Source organism: Macrobrachium nipponense, chromosome 1 (genome assembly GCF_015104395.2).
Source record: "Macrobrachium nipponense isolate FS-2020 chromosome 1, ASM1510439v2, whole genome shotgun sequence".
NCBI lineage: Eukaryota > Metazoa > Arthropoda > Malacostraca > Decapoda > Palaemonidae > Macrobrachium > Macrobrachium nipponense.
The window spans coordinates 154,925,495-154,952,772 of record NC_087200.1 but is presented as its reverse complement, the minus strand read 5'-3'; the positions used below and the strand labels follow the sequence as shown (position 1 = coordinate 154,952,772).

General features: G+C 40.9%; 2 protein-coding genes across 2 annotated transcripts in view; one reads left to right on the top strand and one right to left on the bottom strand.

Annotated features, from left to right (window-relative positions):
- Positions 1-27,278, bottom strand: part of LOC135219775 (choline-phosphate cytidylyltransferase A-like) — a 327,433-nt gene that overhangs the window by 113,898 nt on the left and 186,257 nt on the right. Inside the window, 1 exon segment of the mRNA XM_064256827.1 lies at positions 17,956-18,181. Coding sequence (XP_064112897.1) covers positions 17,956-18,181 — 226 coding nt within the window.
- Positions 22,667-27,278, top strand: part of LOC135220059 (choline-phosphate cytidylyltransferase B-like) — a 26,881-nt gene continuing 22,269 nt past the window's right edge. The window contains exon 1 of the mRNA XM_064257388.1: positions 22,667-22,835. Coding sequence (XP_064113458.1) covers positions 22,667-22,835 — 169 coding nt within the window. The remainder of the gene's footprint in view (positions 22,836-27,278) is intronic.

The following is a 27,278-nucleotide window of genomic DNA, read 5'->3' as shown; positions in this document are numbered from 1 at the left end:
GACAGCAAAGGAAGTGGAGGGTTGAGATTGCTGGGACTGAGGGGTCAGAACAAGGTATTGTTGTTGACCCTTCGACGATGGTTGCCCTTGTGATGCTGGGACTGCCTGAACCAAACGTTTGTTGAGAAGGCTGGAAGGGAGAGACCTTCCTTGGTTTCTTCTTGTTCCTTGGGTTAGGACCAGAAGATTACCTGCCTACGCTTTGCTACAGTCCCCACCTGACTTTGAGGCACTGGTTGACCTTAGAAGCCTCATGAAGGACTTCTGCTACTACTGGTGCTGGAAAGAGGTCCGTTCCCCAAATTGAGGAAGCAATCAGTTTTATTCGGTTCATGGCGGATAGTAGCTTCCGCCAGAACGTGCTTCCTACAATTTCTCCTGGCTATGAGGAAGTCGTAAAGGTCACACTGCATGGTGTGCAGCAGACCTTTAGCCAAAACTTTAAATAACGGCTTGGTTGGTATACAAGAGCCGTCATCTCCGCCATAGTCATGGAGGAAAGGGATCTCGCGAGCCTAGTCCGGGCGTCGTACTCCATCTGGATGAGAGAGTCCGACAACCCTGGGGAGTCTCTCACTAAAGAGAGAGGTGGCACAGTCCGCCTTTAGTTTTCCTACTGAGAAAGTAGGAACTGCCCCTTCGAAGTACGTCTCGGAGCCTGGGACTAAGAGACGAGGTGGGTTCCGTCTCTCGTAGTTGAGGCAGGGGCTCGTCTTTCAGGGCGGCCTGAAAGGTTGCTTCCACTACCTTAAGGGTCAGTGGTAGCGGAGTCCCTTCCACCGGAGTAAAAATGGTGATGAAAGGACTCCTAAAGGCTGTGATGCGGGTGTTTTCACACCCCATTCTTCCAGACTTCTCATTAGAGTCTGCTGTGCCTGTTCCCTCGGAAGGATCACTGTTTCCTTGGGAACCTTGTCCTCTCTCATCATCGCTGATTCCGTTAGTCGGGACGTAGCCAATGAATGGTGGTTGAAGGTCTCTGGGGTGGAACTCGAAGTCCTCACGCCTTCGAGTTCCTATGCCTTCGATTGTCAACATTCCGTTGACAAACGGGGCATACGAAGCGATCCTCCAAGGGTTTTGGCCGCCTTGAATTCCGGCAGTTGGCTGGAATCTTGGCATTGGAAGAGGAGAAGGTGGCACAGATAGAGGGGAACCTGCCGCAATCGAGGTTTGGATCCCGGCGATGGCATTCTCCTGAGCGGCCAGCCGTTCCGCCAGCGATTGGATCGACTGGCCGGAAGACGTAACAGAACTGGAGAGCTGGGAGAGCTGGGAGAGCACCGAGCCGACCTTGTTGTCAACCAAGGCCCCTACGATCACTCCCACCTGCTCCAGAATGTTAGCCGAAAAGGATTCGGGATCAAAAAGAGGGGACTTGAGCCCGATCCTTACGTGATCTATGTTTGGGGGACCTCGACGCAGAGGAAGAGGCCTCCCTTGACCTAACTGATCCGGGTGGTGAGCCGGAGTTATAGTGTCTGTCAGGATGACCGATTTCTTGGGGAGAGACTTTTTTTTAAGTTTCTCCTCGGTCATCTTAGCCTTGGGGGATCACTGAAGTAGCCTTAGGACGGACAGACCGCTGCTCTTCAGTGAAGCCCCGGAAAGAAGTGGAAGTAGAAGGATCAGTAGAAGGTGATGGAGAAAGGGAATTCAGGAAAGGGCCCTGAGAACCCACAGGAGCTGCCCCTACACACCCTTACCTGTACCCATGGAGTCAATAGCCATGGGTTCAACGTCGAGGTTCATTGCCGCAACGTCTTCTGCAACGTCCTCTGGGAAATCCCCCTCCTGTAGGGAGATCATGACTTGAAGGTCGGCCAGCAAAGGGGCGGCCGCTATCGGGTCCACCACTGATCCTTTCTTGGCTCCTGGGAATATTAGGTCCGCCATATCCTGGGTGGTAAGAATGTAGGGGCGGCCCTTAGAATTCCGGCCAAAAAAAAACCCCCTCACCCAAGCTTTGAGAGTCGACAAAGCTTCTTCTTTTCTTCATCAGAACCCTGTAAAAAAGGGTCTAGAGTTAGGGAGAGGATAGGGGAGGAATGTCTGTTGTGTTAGATTATATGAATATGTGTCTCATATGTGAAAGGTATAATATAAAACAACAAGTATTCCAGGTGACGAATGAATGAAGAAAGTGCTAAGAAACTTACTACAGTGAGGCATCTCCTACTAGCAAGTAGCAGGTTTGGCAAGCTTCATGATGCCAAACGATAAATCCTCCACTTTCACTGGCACATCCTGCATGAGAACGGCATACTATATGGGCCGCAACAGGTCTTGGAGGATGGCACGCACCCAATCTCCTGGCACAACATCTGTAAGTCAAAGGATACATGAGTACCAATGACAACCTCCGGTGGAATAATATGCAAACAAACTTATCCGTGGGTGCCGGAGTAGGGGTAGGGCCGACGGATAGAGATCTAACGTATGAATATTACGTAGAAAAATTACGATGGGGGGAAGAAAACGGTCTCTGCCTCCGGCCTAAAAGCTCACTTGTCATATGACTAAAAATAGACTCCGTAGGGCCCGGAGTTCTCCGTATGGCCCGGAGTTAATTAATATTGAGTGAGCAATGTCAAACTTCTAACGAAGCAAGGGATAGTACGAGAGGCGGAAATAAAAAACCCCCGGAGTAACGCAAAAGATTCTAAACATTAAATAACACAAAATAAAACAAAATAAACCCCTTATATACAGTAAGTGCTCGTGTGAAACTATCCTAAGTGGATAGGAAACCCAGTGGGTTCCCTCCCCCCCCCTCTCTATGTTCGGGTAGCGGCGGATAGACACCTCCTGCCGACTGAACTGAGGGTGGGGGAAAGAGTAGGGAAGAATGTGGGGTAGGGAGCCCTCCCCCTGAGCGGGCCAGTTAAGGACGGAGAAGAAGGGGGGAGGAGGTCCCGAGCCCCCGAGGCACGTGACGAGTGAGAGTACCGTAGGGGGGAGGGGAGATCCCCACCAGTCCCGTGAGTCACCCCCTCTCATGCAGACTCGGACGCTAGCTGTGAGAAACGAGTCATCACCCATCGACGTGGATGGCAATGTATGGAGGGGGGGGAATGGGGGGACGGGAGGGGGGACCCCGTAACCGGGTGGCTCACCGTGATAAACCGGTGGTCTTCCCAGCCATGTGAAAAGATAACCGAGGGTTGTGGGGAAGAACCGTCGGAACAACATCAATATCACTGATATAAATAGGATTATTTATAATAATCAATCAAATAAAATTAAAGCGATATCTTAAAGCTAGACTAACACGGGGAACACGAAGCTAAGCAAACAGAAAATTAGGTTAAATCGCCGATCCGAAGAAGAAAGGGGTATGTTAGCCTAATTTAACCTCTAGTTCAAGAAAACGGGGGGCAGGCTAATCACCAATCGACAATTGGGGTATGAAAGCCTAACTTAACGGTAAAATAAATTATAACAGGGAGCTAATCGCCATACCGAAGCATGGTGTATGTTAGCCAAACTAGTACCTATAATATTATTAAAGGTAATCAGGAACTAGAGAAGGAAAGACGAGAACATCAGAATAATTAAGATGATATGACTCTCAATCGTGACTGATAAAACTCCTAACAATGTAAGGCGTAGCTAGACTAAGGTCCGAAACGTGCGGTCGGAGCGTGCCCCGTGGGGAGGCTAACTAAAAAACTAACTGCATAAAGATATAGAGACTATGTATAAGTAACCATATCTAAAGTACTGAGAAAAAGGGAAATCTCTAACGGTATGGAAGACCGAAAAGAGATAACCCGTACCGCCATGCGGTCGAGGGGCATACGCCGATAAGGCTCCGAATATGTATAAAACACGAAGATCATCATAAAATGAGATCAGTAAACCCCCAAACAGTACTTAAACTTAGAAGCAGAAGTTTGAAGACATCTTGAAAAATAAATCCAAAAATAAATACCAAAATAGAGCGAAACACAGCACCGAAAAAATTTTAACGTTTGGTGTAACGCGCGCTATCGAAGGAAGTAGTCTCAGGCGTCGGAGGCGCTCACGGTAGTAGTAGACCGGGAGCTGTAGCACGGCTCCTCCGTAGTTCGGGGTTTTGTCGAAGAAGAAGCTAAATGGCAAGGGACCTCTGGTAGTGATTCCACTCGCTCCTTACTATACCGACACTTCTATAAGAAGTGAGCGAGCCATTTATCTTGGCATTATATTGTTTCTTTTTTCTCTAGGATGAATAGCAATATTTATTCTTCAGAAATAGTATCAAAGGAACCATTTTCACAGGCCGACACAGGTCAAGCCCAGAAATGACAGATAGGGATTACAGTGGACCACCCGTATTCTCGTTCTCCGGATTCGCGGACTTTCAAACATTCACGGATTTCTTTCAGGAACGTTTCCCCGCATTATTCGCGGAAAATTCGCGCATTCGCAGTATTTTTCTATGAGAAATATCCACAAATTCCTGGTTTTCTTATCGATCTCAACATAAAAGCACTTTTTATGATAAAACTATAAAAAAAACCAAGTGTGAAAATTTTTAGTGGTTTTTCTTGAGTTTTAACTAACAAAATAGGCTGTTTTTAAGCGTTTTTATAGGGGTTCCAAACATTCGCGGATTCTAACTATTCAACAGGGGGGTCTGGCGGTACCCCGCATCCCAACCCCTGCAAATACGGGGGGACCACTGCATAAGGAGATTAGTACCTAGAAGCCAACACACCTGGAGAATTAGTAACCTTCCCGAACAAGCATCAACATGGGTACAATTTAAGAGGTTTACAAAAAGATTAAGTCCAACTGCTCAGACACAGGGACAAGACAATTAAAGGATAATACATGCAGCACTGACCACATTCAAACCTTTGGTAACAAAAACTATTCACAAAACATATTAACATATATATCCAAATATTCTATGAGTCAACTAATTTGCATTTAAGCCTGTGATTGTATCTTTGAGGTCATTCTTGAACATGTTACAAATGCAAGGGTCTAAATGAAACAGGCCACGACTAATATTAAAATTACAATGGGAAGTAAGTTGTATAATGGCAGATTCTAAAAGATTTCGTAATAAGACATCTTTTGATCTCACAATGACTGAAATACCAATCCAATTTATCTGGTGGTTGTTTTCACTTAAATGAATGAATATTACATTAGATATTTGCCAAGTTTTGACAGAATATTAATGCTATTTGATTCTTACTTCTAAGCCCTTGCTCAATTGCCAGAGATAAAAGGAGGGGCAGTCCATACATGGAATTTTGTATATTATGTTGTTGCTTTCCCTGGGGCTATTTTTTATCAACATTCCTTTTAGTGCGTTATTATAGGAAAACATGAGGTTGACCTTAAGGGGGCTGGGCTGGCCGGGTTACCCTTATATATAGGGCAAAAAATACAAAGTTATGAAAAAATTCATGCAGCTTCGTATGGCAATGGAAAATGCGTATACGAAATATATCGTCAAAATTCCTCATACTTTTGTAGTTACAGGGTAATTAGTAAACGTAACTCAATAAGCCAAAAACATTGATCTGTACAAGAAAATGCAATATTTCTTCTGTTATCGTGAATTTTGATAATTATTGTCAAAAAAATTGTGAACAAAGGCATCTGTAGAGATTCCATGAGTCGCACGAGGAAAGGAGTCAGCTTACCACCTTTCAGTGTGAGCAGAAACCTCGTGGTAGTGTACATGTTCAAGTTCCACCTGGACATTACTCTTGTTTTTTCCATGTCTGTTTATCTTTGTTTTAGCAAGAATTTCATCATGCTAATGAGGAAAAAGACAAGAAAACACATCTCGCTAACATACAGATGAAGAAAATTTGCTCTGAGTCAGAACTCATAATATATGTGATATTAGCGTAGTTAGAGAAGAGAGAGAGGGAGGGGTGCATAGTAAGGAGCGCCCGTCTTGCCTGACGCACAAGTCGCACAGTGCCCCAGGTTACAGTCTTGGAGCAAAGGGATCTTCATTTATGATAATAATATAGTTTTGGCTTATTAATACCCAAAAAGGAATATGAAATTCATATTAATCATGATTATTAAACATTGTCTTTGTAAAAAGAGAGTAAACGTTTGAGTTTCGCCTCTGACATTCTCGTTTTTACATCTGTTTATCTTTGTTTCGGCAAGACTTTCATCATGCCAAAGAGGAAAAGACAAGCACAACATCACACTAACATACAGAAGAAAATTAGCTCTAATAAGCCAGAGTTAGTGAAGGTTAGAGAAAGAATGAGCAGAGAGAAAGTTGCTTTGGAAGTAGTGCCCCGTCTTGCCTGATGCATGCCCCAGGCTACGATCTATGAGCAAAGGATCTTCATTTATGATTAAATTTGATAAATAACATAGTTTTGGTTTATTAATACCAAAAAAGAAATATAAAAATTCATAATAATCATTATTTATTAATACTGTGTAAAAATACAAAGAAAAACTTTGAATGCCCGTATCTCGAAAACTATACTTATGGACCTTCAAATTACACCTTCTCCCATTGGGTTTTAAAGCTATAGCATGTTGAAATTTGCTATATAAGCTTAGAAACGGACATTATAGACCAATCAAACGAAGCCCTTTTTTTCCAATTTTTGCTTCATTTTTTCTGAAATTTTTTCTCCTGATTTATAGGGTATATTTTTTTTACCATAATGAACAAAATTCATATCTAGCAAAAAAATTACTTTTAGAAAAAAAACTCTTCACTTGTTTTGAGGTCTACATCAGGTCCACATGGTAATAATCCCAGGTCTTAATATGATATTATCATGATACAATAAAGTTTGTTCATACTTACCTGACAGATATATATATAGCTGTATTCTCTGACGACCGACAGAATTTCGAAACTCCCGGCAAATGCAGTGGTCGGCTAGGTGGTTAGTACCCATTCCCGCCGCTGGGAGGCGGATACCGGGAACCATTCCCATTTTCTATTCAGATTTTCTTTACCACTGTCCCCTGAGGGGTAGGTGGGTGGGTACTTGATATATATCTGTCAGGTAAGTATGAACAACTTTATGCATCATGACAATATCATTTGTTCATGACACTTACCTGCCAGATATATATATAGCTGAATCCCACCATTGGAGGTGGGAAGGGACAGTATAGAAGGATTTTGGAAACATTTCACATGCAGATGATTGACATCTTGGTTCCCTACCTGTTAGCATAGCTGACTTCGTGATTACTGTCACCCAAGCCTGCTTCTGCTTAACTAGAATTTCCAGCAAGGTAGTGACCTGTATAGCTGGATAGTTCTAGATGATCTGTCAAACGGGGGCGTGACCACAATGTGACTAGACCATATTGACCATACTGAAGACAACGAAGCATAATAAATACCACCTAACCTAGCCTCACTAAAGTTAGTCCCATAACTTTCAGGCTAATTAAAGGGAAGACCGCCTCAAGCGGCCAACCCTACGACCGTAAAAAACAAACCCATAATTAAAATCACACACATTCATTTTCTAAAGGATGGGGTTCGTATTGCTTCTCGTCCCCAATACTGTATCCGCGGAAATGTATGGTCCAAGCGAGTAGCAATTCTCATATGTCGCCTTCACATCTCTGAGGTAGTGTGAAGCAAACACAGAGTTGCTTCGCCAAAATGTGGCACCCAGGATATCACTGAGTGCCATATTTTCTGTTAAAAGCCACCGAAGTAGCTACCGCTCTAACCTCGTGAGCATTAAACTTTTAGCAGTTTTTAAGATCACCATCCGTGCAGGACGAATGAGCTTCCCTGATGGTGTTTCTCAAGAAGAACGCCAGTGCGTTTTTAGACATTGGTAATTCCGGCCTCCTTGACCGAACACCACAGGTTGTCTGACGGGCCTCTACATTGTTGGTCTTTTCCAGATAAAATTTGAGCTCTGACAGGGCACAAAACTCTCTCCGGCTCTCGTCCGACGAACTCTGATAACCCCTTGATATCAAAGCTTTTAGGCTAGGGGTTTGGATGGGTTTTCGTTCTTCGCTAAGAACGAGGGGCTCAGCGAACACACCGCATTGTGTTCTCTGAAACCCACATGTTTACTCATAGCTTGGATTTCGCTAACCCTCTTAGCTGTTGCCAAAGCGGTTAGGAAAATGCTTTCCTAGTTACATCTTTCAAAAGAGGCAGCATGCATAGGCTCAAATGGGGCGACCTGACATTAAAAAACTTTAAGACAACATCTAAATTCCATGAGGGAATCTTGTCTCGTGGAGCTTTTGATGTTTCAAAGGACCTCAATAGATCGTGAAGATCTTTATCATTTGATAAATCCAAGCCTCTGTGTCGAAAGACCGTTGACAGCATACTTTTGTAGCCTTTAATCGTTGACACTGAAAGTTGTCTATATCTGTAAGATGTAAGAGAAAATCAGCAATCTGGCTCACAGAGGTCGTGGAGGAGGAAATATTTTGCCTTCTACACCAACTTCTGAAGACAGCCCACTTCGATTGGTAGGACAGCTTGGGAAGATGTTCTTCTAGCGCTGGCAATAGCTCTTGCCACCGATCTTGAAAAACCTCTCGCTCTGGCCAACTTTTGGATAGTCTGAATGCAGTCAGACTCAGAGCGGAGAGGTTTCGTGATACCTCTCGAAGCTGGGGCTGTGAGTAGATCGATTTTTTCTGGAAGTGTCCTTGGGAAATTCTACCAAAGGGGAAAGGGGGCGATCAACGTCATTCTTGCTCCTTCCGACGCCGCAAACTTCCTTATTACCTCTCCAGGAGTTTCGAATGGAGGAAAGGCGTAGAGATCCATCCCCTTCCAATTCCAAAGCATGGCGTCTATTGCTATTGCTCCTGGGGGTCTAGAACCGGAGAGCAGTAAATAGGAAGCCTCTTCGTTTTTGCTGTCGCGAAGAGGTCTACCAGTGGGCGTCCCCAAAGTTTCATAATAGCTCCTTGCAAATCTCTGGATGGAGAGGTCCATTTCGTTTGGAAGCATTTGATGTTGATGGCTGATGAGATCCGCACGAACGTTCTGCTGTCCTGAACGAACCTCGTTGAATCGTTACATTTCTCAGCTAGCGCCCCAAAGTAAGATTTCCCTCGTTATCCTGAACAGGGAGCAAAGATAGAGTTCCTCCCTGTTTTTTTGAGATATGCGAGCGCCGTGGTGTTGTCCGAGTTGACTTGTACAATTCGTCCCACAATCCTTGACTCGAAGCATTGAAGTGCCCAACGAATCGCCTCTAGCTCCTTGAGGTTTATGTGCCAGGACCTCTGTTCCCCTCTCCAGAGGCCTGACACTTCTTCCTACCCCCAGTGTTGCTCCCCAGCCCGTCATGGACGCGTCTGAGAACAACACTAGGTCTGGGCTCAGAACTTTGAGGGACATCCCTTCCGATAGCTTGACGGGATCGGACCACCACTTCAAATGCTCTTTGATCTATTGAGGGATTCTCAAAATCTCATCTAGGTCTTTCTTGTTCTTCCAGTGTCTGCTAGGAAAAACTGAAGCTGTCTGAGGTGCAGCTTCCCAGAGAAACAAATTTCTCCAGCGAGGAAATGGTCCCCAGCAGACTCATCCAATCCTCGCCGAGCATATTTTCCTTCTCTAAGAAGACGATACTTTCTCTAAGCATTTTAGCTGACGTTCTATGGATGGAAATGCTTGAAAAGCCACTGAATCCATCTGAATCCCAGATACACGATGGACTGTGTGGGAATCAGATGGGACTTCTCGAAGTTGACCAGAAGGCCCAGGTCCTTCGTCAGCTGTAATGTCGTATGTAGGTCCTCCAGACACTGTTCCTTTGACGTGGACCGGATCAGCCAATCGTCTAGATAGAGTGAGACTCTTATCTTGAGAGATGGAGCCATCTTGCTACATTTCGCATCAGAAGCATGAATATCATAGGGGCTGTACTCAGCCCGAAACAGAGAGCTCTGAATTGGAAGACCTGTCCTTTCAGAACGAATCTGAGGAACTTCCTGGACCGAGGATGTATCGGAACATGGAAATAGGCATCTTGGAGATCCAAGGACACCATCCAATCTCCTGGTCTCAGGGAAGCTAAAACAGACTGTGCAGTTCCATCTTGAATTTTATTTTCCTTACAAAAAGATTCAGCCTGCTTACGTCTAGACAGGTCTCCATCCTCCCGAGTGCTTCGGAACAAGGAAAAGCCTGTTGTAGAAGCCTGGAGAATTCCGTGACACAACTCTTTCTACTGCTCTCTTTTCCAACATCTGACCAAAAGGTCTAATAAGATCTGTTGCTTTGAATCCTGATAAGAGGGCGAAAGGTCTATTGGTTCTATGCTTAATGGTGTTTCGATTAGAAACGGGATTTTGTAACCTTTCCGATCACTTCGAGTGACCAAGAGTTCGCCCCTCTTATCTCCATGCTTCGGCGAAGAGAGCGAGTCTCGCCCCCGATGGTGTCTGGAGGGCCGAAAAGTCATTTCTTTCCCCTGGTTTTTGAGGGGGCTCTGCCCTAGGGAAACTCCTCCCTCGAGCAGAAGCTCTTGAAGAGGCTCTTCCAACGAAAGGGCTTATAATTCTTCCTAGAAGCTTGCGTGGTTCTTGAAGACATCTGATCAGCAGGCCGTTTCGAAGACCGAGGACAATAAGTCCTGCGTCGCTCGTTCTTGGAGATTTACTGATAAATCCTTTACCATCGATTGTGGAAAAAGATGCAGAGAAAAGGGAGGCGAACAACAATTCTGCTTTTTGCGCTGGCGACACTGACTTAGCTGTGAAGCTACAGAAGAGTGCGCGTTTCTTCAGGACTCCCGACGCAAAATGTGATGCCAGTTCGTCGGAGCCATCTCTTACTGCTCTGTCCATGCATGACAAAATACTCGCTAAGTCCTCCAATGAGATGGAATCTGGGCTTCTAGACTGAACATCCAAGACGCCCAAACACCAATCTAGAAAGTTTAAAAACTTCCAAAGTTTTATAAAGGCCTTTGAGATGGTGATCTATCTCTGACATTGTCCACGAAACTTTCGCTGGATGCCAGGTAAGATCTTCTAGGAGCTTCCACTAAGTTGGCGAAATCCCCTTGTGCGGAAGCGGGGATTCTCAAACCTGCTTCCTCTTCTGTCTCGTACCACTTCCCCGATCTTCCACTAAGCCTTGTGGGGGGGAAGTGCAAAAGAAGTCTTGCCCTTTGTCTTTTTGGATTCCATCCAATCATGGATTCTTTTAAAAGCCCTTTTAGTCGAGAGCGAGGTGGCCATGGCCACCAACAAAAAGTTGAGTCTTCCTTGCCTTCGAATGAGGTTAGTTGCGAAGGTGGAGAGAGAGGAACTGGAGCTCGAAACTTCTCGGGAAACAAATCTTTCAAAAGACGAGTCAAAGTCTTATAATCCACCAGAGGATGATGGTTTTGTAGGATCCTCCTCCTCTTCCGAAACAAAGCAGCCTCGCTTGACGATTTATCTTCTAATGGAGACATAGTCTTATCTGAATCAAACGAAGAAACCAAAGTGTTCACCTCCCTTTCGAACCGTAGGTCTTGTGTTTGAAATCAATTTTGAAGAGGAGAGTCTGCTATGTTCTCCTAACCTTGACTTTCTCTCCGAATTTTCCAAACTAACGTCATACGATTTCTCTTGACGAGCACTGATATTGTAGTTCCTACTACCTTGAAGCATATGGCGCTTAACCTTCTGACTAGCGACCTGTTCTTTTCTTCTCAGGGTGACTTTATGCATCGGACGCCTAGCGCCCTCAAAAGCGTCCTCATTTGTGTCCTGGAAAGCGTCCTCATTTGCGTCCTGAAAAGCGTCCTCATTTGCGTCCTGGAAAGCGTCCTCATTTGCGTCCTGGAAAGCGTCCCTCATTTGCGTCCTGGAACGCGTACTGATATGAAGGACGACGAGCGTCCTTACTAGCACTACGCCTCGCGTCCTCAAAAACGTCCTCATATTCATCTTCATATCCTTCTTCTGAACTAATATCATGCGTCTGAAGTCTCTCCAGCCGACGTTTCCGACCCCGAGCGTCCCGAGAAGCGTCCTGGTTAGCAAAGCGTTTCTTTTGTTGAATATTCTCTTCCTGTAAGCCAAGATCAATTCCTCCCAATTCTATTTCTGAGCGATCCTTCTGAACGTTCTTCGACTCTGGGAAAAGACGACGGCCCCGGGCCGCCTGGGTCGGGGGCACCTCTTGTCTTTTTCTTTTACCGCCAATACTTCTAGAGACTCTCTCAGCAGGACTGCTTGCGCGTTCCTGATTGAGTCGATGAGGTCTAGAAGGCGACGGATCAGAAGAAGACGAAGAACGAAGAGAAGCCGCAGGAGAACGTCTAGATTTCTTGACGGGTAGCCAAAGATCTTTTTTACGACTATGTGATCTTTCTTCTTTCTTGGCGAAAAACGTATCCAACTGTTGACGAATCGCTTCGAGAGTCTTTTTTGATGGTGAAGAACCATATGATGGAATGAACCTTTGAGAAGAAGATGGGGCAAGGGGACGCCTTCTTCCTTCTCTCCGGACTCGAATCAGGACGCTCAGAAAGCGTCCTAAATCTCTTGTGCGGGATACTGTCTTCGAAGTCCTTGCCGGAGAAGACCGAAAGCGTAAATCAAGGCGGAGGACGCTCTCGATCTCCCGATGAAGCGTCCTCTTCCATCATACCTTTCCTAAGAGGGCGAGAAAGACGATGGCCGCCAGTGCGACGTCTTACGTCTTCCTTACCACTCTCACTTGGAGAGGCTGCGTACTCTTCCGTAAGACCTTTCTAAGAGGGCGAGAAAGACGATGGCCGCTTGTGCGACACCCATACGTCTTCCTACCACTCTCAGTCGGAGAGGTCTTCCGAGATTCCCACCCACGGTGAGGTGAGGACGTCTCGGAGGAAGAGAAGCATTCCTTCAAGGTTCGAGCTTGCGCGCGATCTTTGGCAGCCTGGGATGCGTCTTCAGGATCTGCCGAAGGGACGCCAGACCGGTGTTTAATTCCCATAACCCTCCTTCGGCCTTCGACATGTCCATTCCCTGTGTTCTGGGAGTCCGACAGAGGTCTCAACCTGGAGGCATTATAGGACCGATCTGACGCCCCCTCCACTTCACTAGGGGCACTAACATTATCACTACACTTTTGTACATTAGATTGTAGCACTTTCATTTTTGATTCAAGGTTCCGAATCGATTCTAAAATGGTAGAAAGGGTATTCCCTTCGGTAACAATCACTTCCTTATCTGAAAGAGAAATTATAGGGTTATGCGTAACATGTTCTACATTTATGTTAGATTGAGCAACTTTACTTTGACTTTTAACAGAAGCACTCCTGGAGGAAGACCTCCTAATTCTGTCACGCTCAAGTCTACGAATGTAAGATTCATACGCCTTCCATTCGACATCAGTTAACGCTTCACATTCTTTGCACCTATCATCCAACAAGCAAACATGCCCTCTACAATTCACACACACTGTGTGAGGATCTACCGAGGCTTTTGGTAGCCTCACCTTACATTCTTCTACACCACACACTCTGAAACTAGTAGAACTAGATCCAGACATCTCAATTCTAAGAAAAATCAAAGCCAAAATCAAAATCCAAACCACAATAGCGTATGCCAAATCACTAAGCAAAGTCCGAAACCAAAAGACAATCCAAATACTCAAGTGACAAATGAAGTTTTCGAAATCCTAAGCGTAGGTCTGTAAACAGATGTTTACCGACCGGCGACAGAAGAAAATCTGAATAGAAAATGGGAATGGTTCCCGGTATCCGCCTCCCAGCGGCGGGAATGGGTACTAACCACCTAGCCGACCACTGCGTTTGCCGGGAGTTTCAAAATTCTGTCGGTCGTCAGAGAATACAGCTATATATATATCTGGCAGGTAAGTGTCATGAACAAAATTAAATATCAAGGGAGGAGATAGACTGAAAAATGGTATTTTTCAGGATAAATCGCCCTGGCGTCACAAAACTAAAGGTCAGAGGCGAAAATCATATGCTGTTTGGAGATGTCCCAAGTCACCTTATTAAGTAGTATGAATGTCAAAGTCCTGTCATTAAAAAATGGCATTAGCCGGCCTGCCCCCTTACAGGATTATGGTTTCAAAACCATTAAAATGAGGCAAACTGAGAATGTTCTTAAAAGTTTCTTTCTCCGTGTTACTTACACTATAAAACTTTTTGTGGGCTTTATTAAAGCAAATATCTAATATATATCAAGGATAACATCAATCTTTCCTTATTTTTCTTATGTATTAAATTTCTTGATCCAAATATTGGGCACTGACAATGAGTAATGCTCGTAAAACATAGAAGAAAAAATTGATATTTTGATATTAAGATGGTGGCATAAATAGAAATGATCATTAGTTAATTTGTTCGTTGGTTTCCGTTCTGGACTTCATAGTAAAGACTCAAAATCCCTTGGTGCATAATGACAGATTTGCTTAATTTTCAATTCCCTCCCTGAATGAGTTGGTGGACAGCGATTCTGGAGTTATTGCTTTGTCACGTCAGAGCTCTGCGCTGCTATCTAAAAAGGACTCGTCACCTAAGGCCTAGATGTCGTAGACGTTTTGTTAACACAGGCTGGTCCAGAAGGGAAGTGTCCAAGAACACCATTTCTTTCTGGCTAGGTGAGGTGATTAAACAGGCATACTCCTCACCTTATATTTCTGTCAGAGTCTGTGCAGGCTAGAGCACATGACATCAGAGGAATGAGTTCCTCTCTGGCATGTAAGAACTTGTCTGTTCATAGGGTTTTGAATGTTGGTTCCTGGCTTCGGCAGACCACATTCACTTCCTTTTACCTGAAAGACATTGCCCACAGTTCCTTGGACACTTTTTCCTTGGGTCTGGTGGTGGCTGCCCACAAGTTGTGTAGCTCATCCAGTGCTCCTGCCTGGACAGTTTGTATCTTACCTAAGATGATTGTGTAGAAGAGAGAATGAGTGAGTTGGCTGGTCTCCTCCTTTATTTTTTTTTCTTTCTTCTTCCTAAGGGTGGATTGAAGAATAGACACGTCATACGCTGGAACTGGTTTGATATAGATGAATGTGGCAACCATACTGGTTACAGTTATTTGGGTTGTTCCTATACAATAGACAAATCTGCTTCTCAGGAGCACTTACTCCTCTCTCTGGCAAAGGGAGGGAGGAGTGGTAACAAACCCCTGTGGCCTACATGGTTTTGTTGCTTGAACAGATAAGAGTTCTCTTTACCTTCGACGATTGCAATGAATCTGGACATGTCTCATTGTGTTTAATCCCAGCAGCCTGAGTTTTTAGATACTTGCTTATATATGCTCTCACAGGCTCAGACCCCCTTCTTTAGAACTCGATCTTCTACGAAGGGTGGTCAGGTGGGCTGAACCCCCAGCTGGTTCAGGGTAGATGTACCTCCCTCCAAGTATAAGTCTATCCTATTGTTAAGACTGAAGGTTTGTTCCATGTATTAACAAATGACAAATTTTCGATCAGTTTTTGTATTTTCATAGCTAACACCTGAAGTCTTGAACATTTACTGCCCACCTCTAGCTGCCCCTCTTATATCTGGGGTTGGAAGAAAGACTGACTCATCACAAGGCTCCAAGCCCGGTCGGTGACCAACTTCCACCTCATATACGCATGAGTTGCCAGTTGCCACAGATTCCTTGCTTTACTATCTTTGACTGTTTTTTAACCGGTTTTCTGCCATCACTAGAAGATTATCCTATTGTTAAGACCTCAGGGTTGTTAGCTATGAAAAATATACTGATTAAAAATTTGTCATATTCTTTCATCCCATATAAAATTTATTTAAGACTATTTGAAATGCAATTAACAATAATACTTATGTAGCAGAGTTCAGAGATACCTAATTAAACCTTTGATGGTTTAACTTGAAGCTTTGGGAGTTATCGCCTTAGGGCATCCTACTGGTAAGAAGTAGAAATTATTAGATACAAGAAAACTTTGCACTCTCCCTCCCCAAAAAAAAGAAATAATTGCCAAAAAGATTTTGTAGTTTTGCAATGCAAAAGTTGTAATTATAGCAAGGAAAATAGAAAAAAAGTGAATGACAGAGTAACTTCACATTTTCTGTAAAATAAGTGGCACCCAGTCAAGTGCTCTCTCTCTCTCTCTCTCTCTCTCTCTCTCTCTCTCTCTCTCTCTGAAGACAGCTACTGGCTGGAAGGAGCCAATCACATACTGTAGGCATTTTTAGAGGGGGTTCCAATAAAAATATTGTGGATTTTTGTTATTCGTGGGGGGTTGTGGGCCCTAACCTCCGCAAATATGGGAGGGTTGACTGACTGTAGTTGCAATCTGCAGATATCCCACTCTTTGGAATAGGCTCTGTATTACTAACTTGCGCTCATGCACAGAGATACTAGGTTGACATGAAAAGCTATGGGATCTACTTATCTTGGGAGACAACACACTACAAACTCTTTAAAAAACAAAGGGAAAAATCATCAGGATCGTCTCCATCCCAGCATTATCCAGAATTTTCTTAACATCACTGGAGCAACATGCAAATTTTGTAAAAACAGATTCAGAATGACAAGCATCATGGAGAGGGACATCCTCAGCTGATTGCTTAGCTTCAAACCCTCAATGAAGCAATACAGCCTTTTTCCTAGGGGCAGTAACTAACCTATCATCATCTGTTAGTAGTGGTGGAATTGAGGGTGAACCTGACCCAAAGATAGATGATGCCAATTTGGTCCACTACAGATGAGGCTGAGTAATTCTTTCAAGTTTCATCTTCAAGGAATTATTGTAATTTCTCTAGGCTGTAAAGAATATTGTAATTTCTCTCGGCTGTATGGTAAGTTCTATTTGCAGCATGATGTAATTTTCAGGAACAGTTTCATCTCCATAAGATGAATTTGGTCTGTTTGTTATGGTAGGCTTATCTGCATGTAGCATCAAACCATAGCTGGTCATTTGTCCTAAATTTGATGACCTTTCTTGGGACATATTAAAAAAGCAATCAGCATTTTATTTATCTTCTTTCTTGTGATCAGGATCTAATATAACATCTGGAATATTAAGCTTCAATAATGCACATTATGCATACCAAAGCCTCATGCAATCTACCTACCAAAAATACATCTTGCACAATAAATGATATTATATGTGATGAAATCATGTTTTGGGACAAAATTTTAAGGATTGCATGATACACAAGACCAAATGATAAACAAGATAGTGCATCACCGACTTAAGGTGACACCGACTTATGGCAGTTTCGATATTACAGCTCCTTTTCAGCATTGTTAACAGCATTTTACAGTGCAGTAGTTATGGCGGCATAAGCTCGTTGATGGCACTAATGGCAAGAATAGGCATCAAGTTATCTATGCTTATGGCACTGTAACTTGATGCAACATCAAGTTATAATGCTGGAAGTCCCATTAAAGCGCCGATAACGACGAAACACTGACTTAAGGCAGAAATCAACTTACCCCCCACAATAAGTCGAGGACTTATACGCAAATTATGGTTATTTTTGGTGCTGTATATTTTTGAGCTTTACAGAATGTTTTGTTAGAAATATGCTCGTGTATTTGCAAAGCAAATTTCAGTTCTGAAATCTGAATTACTATTCCAAAAATGAAAACAGCTGGCCCCAAGGGTTTTGAATACAGGGTGAACTTGTACTGGATGAGAGAAAAACTCTCAACACACAATTGGAATCTCATAATTATTTACTACATTAACTGTCTGTCAATATGGCAAATACAAAGCAAGAAGGAATATTCTAAATTATAATGGTTTGCATGAAGACATTTGAATTTTCAAAAATTGTATAAACATATAAACAATTTATAAAAAGCCTATAAGTCCTAAAACTTTAACCCTAAATGAAATGGAATAATTTAAAAAAACTGCTTTTTAACTTATATGTATTTGCAAAAATATCATACCATACTAGTAAATTATACTATTCAGTCTTGGAAAACAATTGAACATCCCATCCAAGAAAATATTATTTCCAATCATTATTAGTTTTCTCATTTTATTAATCTTGTTTTTCTCCTATGTTATGTACTTACCTCCAACAATAAGATAAACATTAGGAAACAAATTTTTCGCCTGCATCAGCTGCCTTGCATGACCCTGATGGAAGAGATCATAAATGCCATCAGCATAAACTCTGATGGGTCTTGGCGCAAGTCCAGCCTTCGCCATTTCTTGTGTGATTTTTACGTTGTAATTGCATGCATTTCTTTCCCTCACACCTTCTTCATCTTCAGCAAATGGTGCTGGTTTACATATAGTCTGCAAGGTGAACAAATAATTAGTTACTTCCTGCAACAAATAAATATATTTTAAAACAGAATTCTAACTAGTTTTTTTTTAGATACAAACCTAGACATTTGGATTACTAACTAGTTTTTTTTTTAGATACAAACCTAGACGTTTGGATTACTATCTCCTATTCCTGATTTTCCAGGAATCTAGATGCCTAATTCCAATTTCAAAAGAAAATCACCCACTGACTGGTATACATCACTTGCCCCTCATGGATCCACAAATCAGATATGTAAGACCCTCATTTCTCATATAGTCTAGGGGCTATAGTTGTGAACAATTCTGCAGGGTTGGGAGGATGAACATTTAATGCAAATGATGGGTTTACATTGTACATTTTTAAAAATCTGTTTGTTTCACAGTACACCTATCATTTACATTAACCCTTAAATGCCGAAGCGGTATTTAAAAAATCATCTCCTGTATGCCAGCGGCGTTCGCGAGTGAGCACCGAAGTTGAAAAAATGTTTTCTTTCAAAAAAATCACAGTACGCTTAGTTTTCAAGATTAAGAGTTCATTTTTGGCTTCTTTTTTTGTCATTCCCTGAAGTTTAGTATGCAACCATCAGAAATGAAAAAAAATATCATTATCATATATAAATATTGGATATGACAGCGCGAAAAAAGATTTGTATATAATTGTATACAAATCGCGCTGTGAGCAAAACGGTTAAAGCTAACGAGTTAATTTTTTTGTTGTATTGTACACTAAATTGCGGCGATCATTTTGGTATATAACACATTGTAAAACGATCAAGGCAACACAGAGAAAATATTATCACAAAATGATGCATGAATTCGTATCGGGCGGACGTAAAAAAAAAAAAAAAAAAGAAAGAAAAAAAAAAGCAGTTTTCAAAAATTCACCATAAATCGAAATATTGTGCTAGAGACTTCCAATTTGTTGCAAAATGAATGTAATTGATTGAATATTACTAGACTGTAAGTGTTGTAGCTTACAATTTTAGTTTTTGACCATTTCAGTCAAGTTAGATTTGACCGAAGGATGAATTTTTTGCTAATTTAATCGTTATTTATTTATGAAAATCAAAAAATTTCAAAATCTGATAAAAGCTACAACCATAGGTTGTTTTTTGTTGTATTGCACATGAAATTGCACAAATTTTCATATATAAAACTTTATGTAATGGCTAATTAAAAATGGTGCAAATTACGACAATCGGATGAAAAAATGTATGATTTTTTCGAAAGAGTTACCGTGCGGACGTAAGGAAAAAGTTTTTTTCATAAATTCTCCATAAATCGAAATATTGTGCTAGAGACTTCCAATTTGTTGCAAAGTAAAGGTAAATGATTGAATATTACTAGAATGTAATAGTTTTAGCTTACAATTGCATTTTTCGACCATTTCGGTCAAGTCAAAGTTGAATGAAGGTTGAAATTTTGGCACATCATTATTTATATGAAAATATTTCACAACTGATAAAAGCTACACCCATGAGTTGTTTTTTGTTGTATTCTACATGAAATTGCGCACATTTTCATATATAATACTCCATGTATTGGCTAATATAAAATGGTGCAAAAATTATGTCAAAGTGACGAAATAATTTCTGAGATGTGTTGCTGATACTTTTTAGTGCGAGAAGAAAGAAATTTGCGCATGCGCGCCTGGGTAACGATTGTAAACAAAACAACGCCTTGATCCATGAGTTCCCAGCATCCCCCAAGGCGCGTGATTCAAAAGTTTTTGCCTAGTAGGCCTATAACTATTTTTCCTCGAATTTTTAAAAAACTTTTTTATATCGACGTACCATACGTCCAATCAGCACCCAACAGACAATTTATATCGACGTTTAATACGTCCAATCAGCGTTAAAGGGTTAACCTGTTTGCAATCTTAGTGAGAAAACTAATCTGGTGAATAAAATTCCTAGATTTCCCTGACTTGAATGAAAAATTCAACATAAACTTGAATTTACCAGAAAAACAAATGGCTCCTGAGCGAACAAGAAGTTGTAGCATAAAGTAAAAAACCACAAGAATTAATTTTGCAATAGTGTGTCCATAACAATCTCCCAAGATGTAAAAATGTGGTTACATCACCATACACAACACCATGTGAAGAAGAATAACATCTGGCTGACTTGGGTCTTAAATGGTGAAATGGCACGTAAAACTAAAATAATGAAGCAAAGAATTCAATCAGTTACATCACTTTCAATGAGTCATACATGTTGCCATCCATTACCTCACAGGATACTTCTAAGATGACCATTCTGAGCTTTAGCTAAAAAGGTATTTTTAAGTTGCACCTGGAAGGACCAGTAAATAGGTATAGTATAGATATTCACTTCAACAGTCTCCGAAGTGCACTATAACAATGAAAAAATATTTAATATGCCACTGCATTCATGATGCCATTTACTTGATCTTACAAGGCTGCAAATTCTTACACAGCAATTAGGACATGATCCTTGCTCTGCTAGGAAATAAGAAATCTCCTAAAAGATTTAGCATTAAGTGTAGCCAGAATGTCTCTCTTAAGTCAAGATGGGTACCTCAAAACAAAAAGCTTTGTATCTCCCAATTCCTATAAGATTAACAATCTGTGATTTATGTAGCAGGGTCTTGCTATACAGAATATTCCTGGAAATGCCTCCCATTTAGAAAAGGAAGAGAGCCCCGAGATGCTAGGTTTGAAAAAGCTAAGTAATAAGACAGGGTGTGTGAAAGTCTAAGGCAAGTTTCTAACATACCCCCAAGGCACCGAATAGCATTGGTCATTTCTAGAAAAGTACTTGATTTCTCTGTTTTGGCTACAAACATGACCACTTCCATCCCACTGGAGGCTGACTACAGGAAACTTCCACCTCACTGGTCTCTGACCAACTGCTAACTGTGTCCACTAAGTGACAAATAGCTCTGAACCATAGAGCATTCCCTCTCTGAATGGTAAAGGCTTGCAGAGCTAATAAAAAACATGACCACTTCTATCATAGTTAAAGTCACTCAAAGAATGAATGGTCACATAACTATTATCAGGAGGCTTTGGCCGCATAGAAATCATCCAGAACTACCAGTATGGATAAAGTCCCACAAGAAACAAATAGGTAAGGTGATGTTTCAGAAGAGCTTCCACACAAGAAAATCTTGATAACATCTAAGTCCTGCCTTCCCTTTTCAAGTAGAAATAAATCTGGGCTGAACCAACTGGCTCATAGGGAAATATATCACATCCAAGACTCCAATCACAAAATTAGGAGAGATTTCTGAATTCCATTACAATTAATTACAGCTACAATTAGGCACTGTATGTGTGTCATTATAAGCAATTTCTCATGAATGTTAGCAATTAGCGACTTCAACATATTTTGATGCAGTTTACAGCTAGCCAGGCAACCTTTGGCAGTCTTAATCTGAGGTCCTTTAAGAGCAAACAAACTAAGTCCTGATGTCTTTCCAGATGTTCCTTCTATCTCACTTATATAATTTTTTAAAATTATTTCTAATATATATTTGATTGTCACCCCTCCTCTTCTCTTTGAGTTATGATTACTATTGACAGTTAAAAAGGGTAACCAATAGGCATCAAAAGGGAGAGATCTAGAATCAGAAACCTTGTCTAAGGCTGACCATCCCTTCAAATGCCAGGGTAGAAAGCTTTAATGGCAAAGGTGGCTGAGAAAAACACCACCATCTGCTGACAAGCAGCTCTGACCAAAGAGATATTTCACCTCCAACACCAATACTTGAAGATGATTCTAGTCTTTTAAACGGCCTCTCAAGAATCAAAAGCACCTGAGATCTATGAAGAGGGAAGAGAAAACTCTCTCATCAGAGGGGAGGCTGAAAACATCCAGGGATTACGAGCCAGAAAACTCTCAAAACCCAGAAATAAGAAACTACAAGCCGATGGATCTGAAGTTTCAACCAACCCCACAACACTTTGCAGGTCTGGATTACTTATTCGAACATAGGCACATGGGACTTCCTTGATTTTGTCAGGGAAGAGAAATCAACCTGCTATTTATGTGTACCAAAAGGTGAAATGGCAATGGTAGACATATGGTTGAGGTTGCTTTCTAGGAAAGAAGCCTTTCTCTATACTTAAACCAAACAGGCATGGAGAAAAAACCTGTTACATGTTGTGTCGAACGGTAGCCAGATGTAAGCTAAAAACTCGAAGTCTTGAACTTCACCATACAGGTGTTTAGGGACTGTACATCCCTGTTACCTGTCTTTGATGTACAGTGAAACCTTGATTCTTGTAAATTTTTTTCAACGAAATTTTGTCTGTGGTTTCGTATATACCCTTGGATTTCGTGTACTTGGAAATGTTCCTTTCAGAGCCCACCAAGTGCCTAGGCCCCATACCAAGTGCCCAAACAAAGCATCTTGTGTTTTCTCGTGACCCATTCTGCTTTTGTGTTCATTGTTTTTGTCATTTTTGTGCTTTTTTATTCAAGTGCAACTGCTAAATAAGCCATCATGGGGCCAAAAGAAAGTTCAAGTACTAGCCCTTCTGTAAAAATGGCAAGAAACACTACAGAATTCAAGAGAGAACTTGTAGCAAAGTGTTGGAGGATGTTGCATGCCGATCTCAGTGAGAAAATCCCTACAACAAGCACTGCTGTTAGTGAATTTAAGGCCATCAGAGGTTCGTTTCAAAAAATTCAGAAAGCAAATGGGTATACATAATGTGCCTACTTCAGGGATTAAGAACACATTTGCAAAGTGGAGTGATATAAAAAATTGTGGAAAATTATCATCCAAACAAAAGTTGTAATTTGTTTCTCCAACATTTTTAATGACAATGCTGTGTTAATTTTTAGGCAAATTTTAAAGAAATACCAGAAACAAATGTCTCTGGACAGTTTTGTTGTGTGCCAAGGATCCATTAACTCTGAAGTTGGTCCTAGTGCCAGTAAAAAAACGAAGAGGGGAAATAACCTCACATAATGCCAGTAAAAAAACGAAGAGAAGCAACCCCAGATAGGTATTTGATACCTGAAGTCCTTCTGGAGGGAGATTCCCCTTCCAAACAATAACCTCTACTCCTCCCTCTTCCCTACTTTCCATCTTCCATATGCTAACAAGTGGTTTTCCATAAAGGTAAGAGTGGTGTTAAATGTTCATTTATTCATTTCATTAGTCATTTATGTTTATTTCTCATTGTTTTTTGTATGTATAGTGCTAGCCCACTATTTTGCAGGGTAGGTTCCAGAACCCACCGTGGAAATGCAAAACTCAAATGCCAAATACCATGTACCACTTAGAATAAGTTAACTGAAAGAAGCAAATTGGTAATAATTTTAAGATACAACCCACAGAAAAATTCGTGAATTGGTGAAAGTTCCCATGACAATGAAAAATATGTTCCATAAAAATCAGTGACAAAGTAAAGCACAAAATAGTGGGGTAGTGCTGTATTCCCAAATTGAATGAGCAGTGCAACTGGGTCAGTCGAACCCTTCCCTGTGCGATCCTGAAAAATCGGTATAGAAGAGTCAAAGTGTTTCCCTATCACCCCAGTCATCTGACCAAGGAAAGACCACTGGCAAACCTAATCCGACCCATAGGTCAGATAACGAAAGCCAAAAGTCCATGCAAAGAATCCATGTAAAACCCTGTGTGTGTGATCCCAAAGGAGTGAAGTGAGAAAAGATTGAAGTGTTTCCGTTACTACTAATTCTCTGAGAAAGAGAATTAGACTTGAAAGGAAGCTCAAAAGCTTATGGAGAGATGAGACAAAGAGAAATCAGAGACAAAGGAAAATCAGAGTCTAAGGGAATAATGCCCAGGAAATCAATCACCTATGGTGATCGAGACTGCCTGCCCTTCCCTGAATGGAAGGAAAGGCAGAGAGAAGCTTAATAAGCCTTACATGAGGCAGACTCCACCCACTCTAAACATCGCAGCCATAGTCAGAATGGAGGTGATGATAGAAAAACGAACATAGATGATAAAGGGAAGAGGGACGCCTCTACCTCTTTCCACCACTGTCAAAACTCGTCTTGTCTGCGAGTTGTCAAGAATCACAAAGGCTAAGCCACAGAAATCAGAGAATTAGGGCTACATAGCCTATTCTTCCCATGTATACAAAAGAAGGCCCTGATAGCAGGATTACCATGAAATAAGGTAAACCTTACTATCATAGAATTTCCATGTGGCTAAATCTACCATACCTGAAAGGTAAATACAGGACAGGGGTTCCGTTCTTGAGACGCATTGTAAGCTGAAAATAGTTGTAAGCCGGAACATCGTCAAAATGCTTTGGGTGCATTAAAAACTATGTAGACTGCATTCTTATTGCATTTTTCATAAAAAAAACCCTTCAAATATTGATTATTTTGCATTTTTAGTCATATTTCTTCTGCCAGATCAGCGTTGTAGGCGTTGTAACTCTGGAACTTGCGTCGTAAACCTGGAAATAATTTCTGATAAATATAATTGAAAAGCATTGTAACCTCTGAACGTCGTAAGCCGAACCCGTCGTAACCCGAGGACTGCCTAAAGTATATAAGAGAATATTACACCTACTGTTCAACTACCAGAAGCTGTTACATGTTAAAAAAAAAAAAAAAAAAAAAAAAAAAAAAAAAAAAAAAAAAAAAAAAAAAAAAAAAAAAAACTTAATTCCCTGCAAGATGGCTTATTTGACCAATTAGTTTGAAAAATTACAACACAGATACGTACTATTAGTTAGTTGAACCTATTATCAGAAGCAAGAAATGATTATATTTCTGTAAAATATAAAAACTAATAGGTATCTAACCCACACAAATAATGGAGCAAAATCTGAATTAGATATGTACAATTCATACTTTAAGATGAAGTACAGAATTTAAAGTTAGCCAAAAGCATACAAAAAATTAAAAACAGGACTACCCCCATGTTCAAAACAATCAGTGCAATAAATATGCTTTATCACTACACATACAAGCAATATGTTAAGTTGGCAGAAAAAACTAAATTAAAAAGACACAAATACTTGCATAACTGCAAATGTACCAAGAACCAAAATTAAAAATCAATTATAAAATAACAAATTAAATGTACGGTAACAGTGCAGAACTGCAAACATTACACTGGCTAAACAATGGCAGCATCTATTATGAAACTAATATTAAGTATATAATTATCAATATTCAAGTACAAAAGTAGTTTAAGCAGACCACTGAGTTCATGTATGTATTTTTCAAGAGGGTAAAATCACCACACACTGTACTCAGAATGCTATTTTGTATCTGTCCTCAGAATACTTTTTCATAAGAGAAAAGCTGTCATATATGGAGGATAAAGCTTAAACTTGGAAAAGTCAGTTATTCCTTATGATTTGTTTTATCATTAAACATGGGTGGAAAAGAAAGAGATGATAAAACACATTAAATTTATGTCCAAACCAACCAGAAACCCATGAGCCTTGCCTCAGCATGCATAGTTTAGCTACACAGCCAACAGGCGATCTCTTTCTTCATCGTTTGAACTGGGAATAAGAACTGTCTGCGGGATTTGTGAAAAACAAAGAAACAGAGGCTAATGAAGTGATAGGTAAGTTGTGAGGCTAATGTAAGTGATAGGTAAGTTGTGAAACAAAAAACTTTACAAATAAACTAATAAATGGGATCTATAATTCCTATTAACTGAAAATGCAAATTAAAGTCAGAAGGTTAATTTTTATACTATATATACCAAATGGTAGCAAATAATACAGTTTATCATTATTTGCTTTGCACACCAATCAGAACAGCAGTACAAGCAAATCACAGTCTAATGCAATTTCTCATAGGAAAACTACACAGACATTTACTTATACTGTCCAAAGAGATCTCACTCATGTCAGCATGAAGAGACAAAAGCCAACATACTTGCTTGCATTTCTTCTACTGACATGGAACGTGTAAATAATGAAAGGAGTACAAGTCCAGTGTCAAAGATCTATCATCATACAGAAATTTCCATCTTCATTACTGTTCATGACATGGCTCTTTTTGAGGGTCAGCATCATTTACAGTAAAATTCATGTAAACCCCCCTTGGTCAAAATGTTATAAAAATTAACCGGTTAACAGCACAAACTGGCTGTGTAAGCATGCACTGCAGTATCGTTCTCGAGTGCTACTTGCGTTTTTATTTTTTTGCAACACCTAACTAAAATAATGAGCAATCATCAATGATTGATTGATAAGTGCAATGTCACATGCTTGAGCTGCCTACAGTAAGATAATTTTACAAAACAAAGCAGACTGAATTTCTACTAAGCACCTTTGTTACAAATTTGAATTGTTTCACATTCAGGTTAAAGTCCTTATACCAGTTTCCTTCTAGGAAAAGGCTTCCTTTCATAATCAGCATCACCTTAAATTTCATAACAAGCTTCTATGAGTAATGACATATGAAACAAAAATCTTAAAATTCTAAACACACACAAAATAATTGAAACATTTTTCATTTAAGGTTTAATTGTGAATTTCATGTTTAGCACAGATTATGACAGCTGAAAAGAATTCTTGACACGTCCTATCTCTACATAAACAAGTAGAATCCTTGAATGACTTCAAGTTACATGAAAATCTGCAAAATTATCATACAAAAACATTACACAAAAAAATCAAATTTGAGAGTACCTCTTTGCAGTAAACTGCTTTAATCATCAAAGTATGTTAAACTAACAAAATTTCTTGGTAATCACATATTAAATGGTTGCAGTGTGGTACCTTGTGTCATGACGCAATCTGCAGATTGTCTTTTGTGGGTGTCCCTGCATTGTTGCAGGAGCTGATTTTGCTGTATGTGGTGCTGTGTACTTTGTTCATGGCACCACCACCTCATAAGAGGGCCAAGAAGGAGCTAACCCTTCAGAAGATGCTGAAAATCATTAAGAGGATCTAGGTTGGCTGGTAGATAGAGCCATATCATTGGAGAGTATGGCACAGGATGGTCTATTTTACAGGTCCTCAAGAATGCAAAGAATAAGCAGAAGAAGTACGCAACTGACTCTGGGAAGAATACTTCCAAGGGCGAAGCAAACAACGTCATGGTCAAGCCTGCCATTAGAAGGATGAACTGTCAACCTTGACCTTGTTTTGTCAGAAGAGGTC